The sequence below is a fragment of the Pocillopora damicornis genome, chromosome 4, assembly GCF_964200805.1.
Source record: "Pocillopora damicornis chromosome 4, jaPocDami1.2, whole genome shotgun sequence".
Taxonomy (NCBI): Eukaryota; Metazoa; Cnidaria; class Anthozoa; order Scleractinia; family Pocilloporidae; genus Pocillopora; species Pocillopora damicornis.
This window is the reverse complement of record NC_142673.1, coordinates 23,541,001-23,551,955: the sequence shown is the minus strand read 5'-3', so window position 1 is coordinate 23,551,955 and position 10,955 is coordinate 23,541,001. Positions and strand designations below refer to the sequence as shown.

The 10,955-nt window shown below is 36.2% G+C and overlaps 1 protein-coding gene across 2 annotated transcripts; it reads right to left on the bottom strand.

Moving 5' to 3' along the window:
• Positions 1 to 102: 102 nt before the first annotated feature.
• On the bottom strand, positions 103 to 10,144 carry LOC113683559 (pre-B-cell leukemia transcription factor 1). 2 transcript variants are annotated; one of them, XM_027200814.2, is made up of 12 exons: positions 10,008 to 10,144; positions 9,439 to 9,648; positions 9,172 to 9,245; positions 6,190 to 6,422; positions 5,773 to 5,963; positions 4,875 to 5,010; positions 4,538 to 4,691; positions 3,638 to 3,816; positions 2,700 to 2,825; positions 2,488 to 2,553; positions 2,184 to 2,223; positions 103 to 1,747 (listed from the first exon to the last, which is right to left on the bottom strand). In XM_027200814.2, exons 2-12 carry the CDS (start codon positions 9,612 to 9,614, stop codon positions 1,569 to 1,571), a joined length of 1,554 nt encoding a protein of 517 aa, XP_027056615.1. In that variant the 5' UTR covers positions 9,615 to 9,648; positions 10,008 to 10,144; the 3' UTR covers positions 103 to 1,568. The 2 variants fall into 2 exon arrangements, with proteins under 2 accessions (XP_027056615.1, XP_027056614.1); XM_027200813.2 differs by lacking the exon at positions 10,008 to 10,144 and having other exon boundaries at positions 9,439 to 9,941.
• Positions 10,145 to 10,955: the final 811 nt, after the last annotated feature.

Genomic DNA, 10,955 nt, shown 5'->3' with positions numbered 1-10,955 from the left:
ACACAATACAATGACTAAACTGCAAGGCCTCCCACCTCTCACCTCACAAGTTAAAACTTTGATCAAATAGATAGGATGGAGTTTCTCAACAACAAAATCTAGGATCCTCTCAAGTTTAATCACCAGCATTGTCTCATTGTATCAAAACTGAACCATAATTATTCTAAAATAATTAATATTGACAATATCTTTATTCACCTATAATAAAAATTTATGCTATCAGTAACTCATATATATACACTAACAAAATAAAAACAAAATTACACGGGTGTTTTTCCAAAAACAACATGTTCCGCATTTCAGTTTATCCATCCTTGTAAAATATTTATTTCCATGATATAACTGATTTCTTTTGTCTGTCCCTATGAAAGTCTGGGAAACAAAGTCTGAGAAATTACACGTACAAAATCAATAAACACATAACAAGTAAGACCTAATTCTGTTTTTTTTTTTTAAAATCTTCCAGTTACCTAGGAAGAATTACCAGCACCTTTAATTAACAAAGTTGTCAACTGATCACAATTTGACCCTAACAAGACAGAATTTCTCCTTACAATACCAATAGTACATCACACAAAAAATTGGTGAGAGTAAAGGAAAATACTGATTAGGGGCTTATTAGTTGATCTAATATCAAATTGTCAAAACTAATGTCATAAGAACTGTATGACAGACAGTTAGGAGAATTACTGATGAGATATTGGGAGTGAAATGGATAATCAGGTTGTCCCACGCTATTGACATAACACTTTTCCCCAGTGCAAGAAATTTTCGAGAGACAAACACATCACCGTCTCTATCTTAGTTTCATGAAAGGAGTAAAATAGACATTGATCACAAAGCACTTACACCAAGAAGCAAGCATCTTTGCCAACATCAACAATAGTCAAGAATAGTACAAGTCGTTTGAATAATACTCTACATAATCCAGTTTTTTTTTTCTAAGGCATAAAAGCCATTTTGTAAGTTTTTTTGGAAGCATGATGAGAAACTAACACTTGCTAATGCTAATACTGATGATACTGATGATTTATACGAACTAATACTTTACAATACCTTTCAATAGAGCTTTCTAAATCACTTGTAATTGTTATAATCAAGCCTGAGATCATATATTAGAGTAGATACTACCATTTTTATTACATTTTGAATTGGATTTGTTAGAATCACAATCATGTCAGCTAACTCTCATTCCCAAATTTACACTGATGGTACTATAGCAATGTAAATGCAGCCATTCTGTTGTTTGCTGTCACATTGTGAAACGAAAAGAGCTAGCATTTTTCTTGACAAAAGTTATAGCACCAAAACTGTAAACACACTAGCATGCTTTTCATACATCAACACCATGAACTGAGCTGAGAATTAAAAGTCATGTCCAATGTGTATCAAGGCGTCTTTAAGTCATTTTTACCTACATGTACTGAGGCACACCTTCCTAAATCAATCTTTCAGCACACAACTTCCTACAATCCTCAAATAATTCACTAGTGTCCATTCCAGTTTTCTTGAACACAAACCACAGCCATCCAGCAAAATCCACCTCATTTTCATCCATCCAGTATTTCTCACATCTTAGTCCTCTTTGATGGGGGTTCATCCCTGGATCGTTCACTTCCGCGTGAGTCAAAGTCAGCATTAGTCATTTCAGTCAGCCCCTGTAAACTAGAGAATTCTGGGCCTCCCTGCTCATCTTTGTCCTCTTGAGAGCCTGGTATGGAATCTGAAGGGGTGTTGCTGCGACTTCCTAAGACATTAGTGAAAAGTACATTTAGCCAACCAATATTTAAAAATTATTCCATGATTTTGTATTGGATATGATATGATAAATAGCCAATGAGGTGTGAAGAGCCAACTTAGCTATTGCACCATATCCAACATATGGAAATAAAATAACTTATATTAAAATCCATTGAATCCTGAACATTTGGATATTTGGAGCCTTTTTTCAGCTTTGCAACAGTTGGCTCAATGCATTTCCATATAAGGTGACTCAGAATATGAGCTGATAGCCAGAGTTGTGTGAACCAATCAGAACACTAGAGATGCAATAATCTGATTTGAAAATTCAATAATTGTAAATAATCAGGAAGTTCATTATGTAGCAATCAGCGAATTCTCCAACTACTATCCACTAATTAAGGAGCTGTTTCCTGCCACTTTGCAGATCATTTTCACCATACCTGCTTTGCCATTCTGCCCTCTCTTTCTTTGTTCTCCACTCTGCAATGATAAAAGTCTGATTACACCAAGTTGGGAAGATCTAGAGGCATTGTACTGAAATCTATATGCAAAACTGTACAGGCACCTCGTTACTTACATGTAACAACAAAAACTACACGAGATAGTGGAAAAATTAAGCCAAGCATCACAGGCAGGTTGTTATTAGAAGCCACTGAATCTACTATCAATGTCTAGCAAAAAAAAGTTACTTAAATATGTCCCAGAATGGTTTACTGTTAACTGTATGTTGTAATGTGGCCATACCTTAGCTGATCCTGCCTTTCCAGCCCACACATTTATTGAGTCAAACAATTCATTGAACCCTCTTGCCTTGTAAACAAGAGAAGATACATTAAAGACTGTTTAATTAACCTTTTACACTCTAACATCACTAGGCACATTCCCCATACTATTGTCTATATAAATCTTAAGTTGCTGACAAGAAATACTTTTACAACTGTATATACTTTTCTTACTTGATGATGAAGATGATGAGAATCATGATAGACCTGACTCTGCCCATGAGGTTGCATGTGTCCTGTGGCTGGATCAATACCATAACCTGTGGCAGCCTGGGAAATCACATGTCGCAAACCTGGCACCTTAAGTGATAAAAATAAATATCAGAATGGTTCCTTTATGATCATTCCAACAATCACTATTAGCATCAGGCATTATGCAGTAAGAAGCAAACACCCACATGGTATAAAAAACCCAATTAAAGGTTAATTAGAGGCTCATGTCACAATGCAATAACAGTTGATTACAAGGTTAATCAAAACTTTAATAAAATTCTCAAACATGATTGAGTATCACCACCCAATTTAAGAACTAATAGGACAAAGTACACATCATGTTTGTAACTGGACAGTGTAATAGGACATTTGCCAAATCATGCCTGTGTAAGTGAACAGTGTGCATCATGTGGGCATGCTGGTGTCATGTATTTTGCTAAGTTAACCATTGTTTTTTAATGAAAAGAACACATAATCAATGTCTAGTTTCTATCTCAAATTTGACATAGTTTTGATTCATTGGTAACAGGACTTTGTGTTATCCAATTCCTTCTGTAATCATACTCATGATCAACAAATTGTACTCCTGCTTCGCGGTCATCCAATTTCGTCAGTCACTCATATGATTACAGACCAAATTGGACTCCACTCAGTTCTATTACCATTATGTATATCTAAATGTAATTTAGAGAGCAGTGTGGCAGTGTGCTTAAATTTTGGAAGAAATTGCATGAATCACTCCAAGGTAAATGAAATCAAGAACTGTAGTTTAAAAATGCACAACACCCTTCCTAGGTAGATTATACACTCATCTCAAATTACATAGAGGGTTGAATTTTATACACTTATAAACCATATGGCTCAACCTCAGGGCTCAACCAACTTTCACTACAACTGACCTGAGACTGGACATTAGCACCAACATTAGATCCAGTCTGATATTCTGCACTCATGCCACTGCCATTCATCTGAACACCATACATGTCTGGCTGAGGCTGACTAGTAACTGGCATTTGATGCTGTGAGGATGGCACCACGCCTGTTGGACTCCCTGCTACAGCACTCCCAGGGTATTGTCCTAAAATTTGTAGGGAAATGTAAGGCCAACATAATTTTTTTTTTAATTTTTCTCTGCATACACAGACTGATTTTTCAATGCTGACCAATCCAGTATCCAACAGAAGATTTAATGGTTGAAATTGAAATTTTTATCTTGGGAGTGAGAGGATTCTAAAATGTCATCTGGCACATTCCCTGAACTAAACTCATACAAACTTTAACACTTTACACCCTCACATCAGTGTCCAAACCTGGTATTCTTCATACTTTTCTCTATTTGTTTTCTTTGGTATTAACAAGGAGAATTTGTTTAACAATCAAAGCTTCTTAGGAAGCAATAATCTCTTTTAATCTCAAGATCCTAATGATTCAGCGGTATTAATGTAAGGAGAAATTAGTTGCTGATCACTCTTAGAGTTAGAGAGTTACCATGAACCCTCTGTCCACCAATGGATAGATGCACACCAGCCTAACAGCATTAACCCTTTCACTCCCAAGATCTCATTAGTAATTCTCCTTACTATCTGCCATACAATTCTTATGATGTTAGTTCAGAGAATTTGGTAATTGTATCAACTACTGTAAGAATCCCATAATTGATATTCTTCTCTATTCTCATCACCTACCTGCTTGATATTGTGTTGATATTGTAAGGAGAAATTTTGTCTTGGTCACTTGTGGGAGTGAAAGGGTTAAGGAGCTCTTCAAAAAGCAAAAATTATCAGACAACTAACACAAACCTTGAGCAGAGGGTGGCACCCCAGGTTGTCCTTGGACTTGACCTGCTGGACCACCACCAGAGGCAGCTTTAGCAGCATACATGTTAGCCTCTTCTTGAGCTTTTCCAATGTTTTTCTTATACCTAATTCTTTTATTGCCAAACCAGTTTGATATCTACATGGAACAGAAGTTACAGCAAATTTAATCATTTGGTAATGAAGCTTGCCAAATTAACTTTTTACTTGGTTTTTACAAAGTCTGATGATCTACTTGCCTTGATAACCTAAGCCTGTACTAATTACCATTAAATGTAGGTCAACATCCACTAGAGTATCACCAGTTCATGTAATACCATACCTGAGCAACACTGATGCCACACTTTCTGGCTAGTTCTTCCTTTGCTTCCTCACTTGGATATGGATTACTCAAGTGAGAATAAAAGTATTCATTCAAAATTTCTGTGGCCTGCTTACTGAAGTTTCTCCTTTTTCTCCTGAAAAGGCAAAAAACTTGGGGTATTAATTCTGCTGATGGTGTTTAAGAGGTTCTATGTCACCATTAGTGATCAGTAGACAATTAGGATAAAACAGGGCACGAAATTGCGCCTAATACAGTCGCCAATGCGACTAAATTTTTCACTTTGGCGACCAAATCTTAAAAATTAGTCGCCAAATTGGCGATTAGAATGTTTCATCACAACCTTACCGAGAGACATAGTGAATCAAAAAAATTTGCAAAGATAAATCCACGGCAAACTTCCTCGTTAAGTTTGTTTCCAAAATTCAGCACACACATCTCCTTCAATAACTAGATGCCATCTTGGATTTAGGTGAGCTTGAACATTGTATATCATCCAACCTAGTGTCCACTTTGTAGAACGTTAGAGATCTTTTCCCTGAATTAATTTTGGAGGGTCTATCTAGAACGTTGACAGCATAAAAATAGGGTTTGTTTGTCTTTGAAAATGGCGACCAACTTTTTTTGAATTGGCTACCACTTCAAAGAATTTAGAAGCCAAGTGGCTATCAGATAAAAAGGTTAATTTCACACCCTGTAGAAGAATGGTTTAGAATCCTTTTCAGCAAAAGTAAATATGAAACTTCGCAAAATAATTCTACAGTTCTTTTTCTCTACAGGCCAAATGCTGTATCCAAAGCCTAGATAGTATACTGAAACTTTATTGTGAAAAAATGGAAGCCATCACACTTTATGGGAAAAATAGTTTGTGAATAAAATATTTACTGCTCAGGATTACCTTGCATCCAGGAATCTTGACCTCAAAATCATCACAGCTTCACAAGTACTCTGCTTCAGCTGCATCTGAATTGCACTAAACTTACGGTGAATGATGTTCACCATACGTTCTATTTCTTTAGGTGAAATGGGACGCGTTCTTGACTGTTCTCTCAAGAGATTCATAACATGGGTGGTAAATTCATTGCAAGCCTAAAAGAGGAAAAATAAAATTTAGCAAAGGCTATTATCCAAATAAAGCATTTGAAATAAATCAAGTAAAAGTGCTAATCATAGAACCAATAGAAATCATGAGGGTTTACAATATAACACTCGTTTTCAAATGTTCTATCTGATACGAAACTCTGACTGTTGTTGAGATTTAGTTTTACCACAATCAATCCAAAGAGTGTCCTGTATTTTGTTAAGTGCACTGTACCTGCTCATATTTTTCCAGCTCTGTATGATATATCTGTCTGATCTGGTTTAACTTGGCTCTGTACTCTGTATGTTCAGCTTGATTTTCATGAACCCCTGCTGCTGCCGCTGCTGCTGCAGCTGACCCACCTCCCTTCTCAGGCCCTGCCACACCCTCTGCAAGGAGCATGTTATCAAGTCTCATCAGCTGAGGATCAGGAGGTTCATCTTCTTGAGATCCCCGAATACTCAACACTGTTGAAGAAAAATGTAACAGTAATTGAGACCTTGATGACCTTTCACTCACAAGATCTCATTAGCAATTCTCCTTACTGTCTGTCACAAACCTCTTATGAGTTTAGTACAAAGAATTTAGAATCATATTGCCTGACAATCCCCTTATTAATATTTTTCTTCATTCTCATCACTTTTCTGCTTGATATTGTATTGATACTGTAAGGAGAAATTCTGTCTTGGTCACTGATGGGAGTTGAAGGGTTAAGACCTTCTGAGCTACTTTCATCGATTCTTGTTTTACGTTCTTTTTTCTAATGAAGCATGACTGATCCTGGGATCATAATATTATGTGTAACATTATAATAAAGGAATAATGTAAAATATTCATGCTGTGCAGGAGCAAGGAAGTAATAAAAGATAACTCAACAAAAACACAGAATAGTTTTATTTTATTTTGGTAATTAGAGAAGAAATTTATAACACCAGTAATTCCATCTAAAAAAAAAATTTAAGGGTGCCAAACCTTAGTTTTTTCAAGACATGCGCACACAAAAGAACAACTCAGATGTAAATTATTCCTCACAAAATAAACAGGGACTCTAATTTTTTTACTTGCACAAGCATTCCATGAGTTTCCATGACCTTTTGGGTAAGTTTTATGTTCCTATCTGTATGCAACTGGAGATTAAATTGTTTGTTTTCAAGGATACAGTAAAGCTTCAAGGGTTTTCTCTATTGAAAATGTTGCTATTTGAAGTATTTACACCATAAACTTAATATCAATGGAGAGGGTATGTAATATGCTTCCTAGGAAAACTTTTTCTTTTACCTTGATCTAATGATAAATTAGCTAGAGCGCAACAAGTTTAAACCGAATATGCTTCATATTTACTTATTAATTATGCATCAAATCTGACCACACAAAAGAAACTTCTTTACCATTTCAATCCTGGGGAAATGGTTATGGAAACCATGAAGGGATTTTATAATATTTCAATTGGCTGCTTTAAGATTTTTCTGTCAAGTCTGCTTATAAAAAGTTTTCCAATGCGCATTACATTGGAGGCCATTGCTCAAGAACAACAATTCACAGTCTGGTTTTTTTTTTTATACCAACCAATAAAAAAGATCACCACATGCAACAGAAATCAGGAGACCTCTACACCATTATAATCAAGAACCAGAATGTTTTGCCGCAACGTTGACATGTTATAATTAGCTATTCACACTTGAGAAGACTGAAGAATTCAGTTCAACATTAGATTTTCGTTAATAACTTACATGTGTTCCAATGTTACAAACTTTTTTTGGAAGCTCTAGTAAAGTAGTAATGCTTAGTTTGACCCATAAAAGTAAAAAAAAGCCCTTGAAGGTCCACTGTATCCTTAAATTAAGGTAAAAACAAGCCTCCATTTACAGTATTTCGTATGCTTTTTTGCTTTCAAGAACATATTTTCTCTCATATTCCATGTCTTTCTCTGACTCATATTGGAATTCTATGACCTTTTAAATATAGTGAATGGTTTAAAATTTCATGACTTTCCAGGTCTTCTGTGACCTGTAAAACCCTTATGCAAGACCGTAATCCTGTAATTTCAGTAACCAATGAACGGGGCTTTTAAAAACACACAAGGAGCTCACCAAAATGTGAATAATCTTAATCAGGCTAACACAGGTTTACATAAAAAAAAAACGATTTTTTTATGTACGCTCACGAAGTAATTATTAAGTCATACTGAACTGAGTCGTGCTAGGCTGAATTTTGAATCCTAAAATTTGCAGTTTGTTCTCAGAGTCACACTCATGTAGTGAGAAGAAATTATCAGAATTTGTTTTTTAAAAAAGTAGGTATCAAAAACGGACACTGCTCTCTCAGTTGATAACAATTGCAAATTGATTCAGTTTCTTACATAATAGAGCGGTTATAAAGAGATAGTTACAAAATTCTCAAAGTACGATACACAGCAGATACTGGATATTCCATGGTTCTTGAGTGTAACTAAATTATAGAGAAACCATGTAACATTCATATCACTAAAGAGAGACTTCGCCGAATTATCGAATAACAAAACAAAGGTATTTTCTTTGTGTAGTTGGCTACTATTGTTTGCCTAAAGGGAGACCGTAGACAAACAATAAACATTCGCACCAACAATCCATTATGCTCACACTACAGTATAAACACCCTATGATATCCAAAATCACTACTTTTCACTTTAACCGCAACGAACGAGCAATCAAGCGAAAAACGAAGCCGAAAAAAAAATTAGTTGAGAGTAAGGAAATTTATCAGTGAAATCTACACAAACCTTTTCTTGATAGAGGCCTTTGCTTCGAAATCAAACACATTTAAACGAGTGATTAATATATCAACCTTCCGCTGATAAAAATTTGTTGTCACACAAACTAACTTACGACTTGTATGTGATCTTTGTTGATAAGCTTTAACACAATAACGACCGGGTGAATAATTTTGACGAAAAAAAAAATCTGTCGTTAATAAAAGAAAAATGTGACCGTTTAATGATATCAAATCAGAAGGACGCATCCTTGACTTAAGGCCTGCAACCTGACGATTTAAAGTCAGAGAACGTTTCGAGAGATGATAAATGAATCGTTCTGTCTACGAACTTGACAAAAATTTCGAAGGATTTATTGAATACCACCAGATCTGATTGAGGAAGAAGAATGAGCCGCAAGTCTCATGTTGGTTCAAGCGTTTGAAGAAAATAAACACGTGGTAGGGTTAAAAGCTGTCATTACTAACCTGTTTTTTCCTTGATCTCACAGAGGACGTTGAAAAGGGCGGGCTTCATTCGATGGCAGTTCAGAGCATGTTTCCTAAATGGATATGTGATGGGAAAACAATGCATTATCATATGATAAGCCAAAAGGCATGCAGTCAAAAGATCGACAGTTATTAGTATACATAAGAGGGAACTGAACAAGTATGCGTCACTGCAAAGTTAAGCGTAGTATCGGAAGGATTTCGAAGAAACGACGCGAAATCAACAATGTGTTCGATTTCACTCACCTCGCTTGCGCTTCGTCCAGAGACTGATCTGTGATGTTCATAATTTGCTGCAAAATATCACCTATGTCCTGCTTACGACCGTCCGGGCCTTCTTCAGGAGGTTTCATCTGCTCCAGTGCAGCTTGCTGACCCGATAACATGGGAACTTGGACAGAATTCATCACATTTCCTTCCATCACGCAGTAAAGATCTAGCTCTCGACGAATAAACCTACAAAATCCAAGATGTCCGCGCTAGAGTGACGAAATAGGAATGCTCAACTCTATACTTAGCCGACGGTCAAAATAAAGCCCTGCTCGGCCACTTTTCGACCTCGCAGTTTCAAAGCAACAACACTATATGATAGCTGTTATATTTCACAGAGTGTTACGCTCGGTTGGCGGTCGTGTTTCCAATCTGCCACTCAACAAATCTTTTGAATTTGAAGCACAGACGTGTCAATATCTTTCGGTGCGTGAGAAGAACGCGAATGATTGACACCACTGGATTTGCTCAATTAGCATAAAAACCTTCATGTAAAATTCATCAGAGGAAAGTCACACAGCTCTCACTCGGTGGTAAAAACTCACCTTCCTTCACCTAAGTGCTTCCTGCCTGAACTCAGAGCGTCAATGTACAGTTTCCTCGCTGAAAATTTAACGAGAACAAAGGATCATCGAAGGGACGCCCCAAAATTTCCAAAATGGCGGCCAAGTGAGGACAGAATGTCAATATTCATTACTGTTGCTATGGTGCTGCCTGCAGGTGTTGTTTTGGGGCGGAACAAAGAGCAGAAATTCAAAGAAACAACAAAAGGCAAGTGGAAAGACGTCCGGTCACGTTTTTCGTTACTTTTGTTTTCAGTTTACTTTGAAATCGACATTTTAGGTTACTCTTACGTGAAGAAAAATGAAACACTTTATACCACATTCAGCAAAAACATGGTTTCAGAACGCATCATTAAATATGCAAAATAATTCGTGTTAACATAAATTTTTATCACCAGCATCTTCTTGTTCCATTTTTGCATTTGAAATCAGTTGGGGTGAAAATTGTTCAAACAGCAGAAAAAAGCTTAAGACTTCCCACTTCAATCCACCAAAAAAAGAAATAAAAATCTTGGAACCTCGATGAGCAAGACTTAATTTGACGCCATCAAAGGGGGAAAAAACATCAAAATAGATAACAATGAAGTGGGTTGAACGCGAATATTGCCACATTTAAATTTATGATCCTTCGCTGTACTCACTGAATCCTGAGACAGCTTAATAGTATACTTTGCTCTGCTTGCCAGTCAATTGCTTCGGGTTGCAACAGCTAAGTTCATAATGATGATAATGTTATTTTATTTCATAATGATCAGAAGCATTTTTAAAACTGCAAATCACGTTGAACGAAAAATTAAAAAATAATTTTAGAAAATAAAAAAGAAGGGAAACTTTTCTCTGACGTTAAACGTGCGTCTATGCTGTCCTAAATCACAGGCAACAGCCTATCACGGATCGTGCATTGTTTCTATTCAGATTTTAATTTACAGT

What these genes read in the sequence shown, in the direction of transcription:
- LOC113683559 (XM_027200814.2), bottom strand. Translation starts at nt 9,614, where the DNA reads ATGGAAGGAAATGTGATGAATTCTGTCCAAGTTCCCATGTTATCGGGT. An exon ending in CTGGACGAAGCGCAAGCGAG is followed by an intron (nt 9,246 to 9,438) that starts GTGAGTGAAATC and finishes ATATCCATTTAG; the next exon opens with GAAACATGCTCTGAACTGCC. An exon ending in GTGGCATCAGTGTTGCTCAG is followed by an intron (nt 4,692 to 4,874) that starts GTATGGTATTAC and finishes TGTTCCATGTAG; the next exon opens with ATATCAAACTGGTTTGGCAA.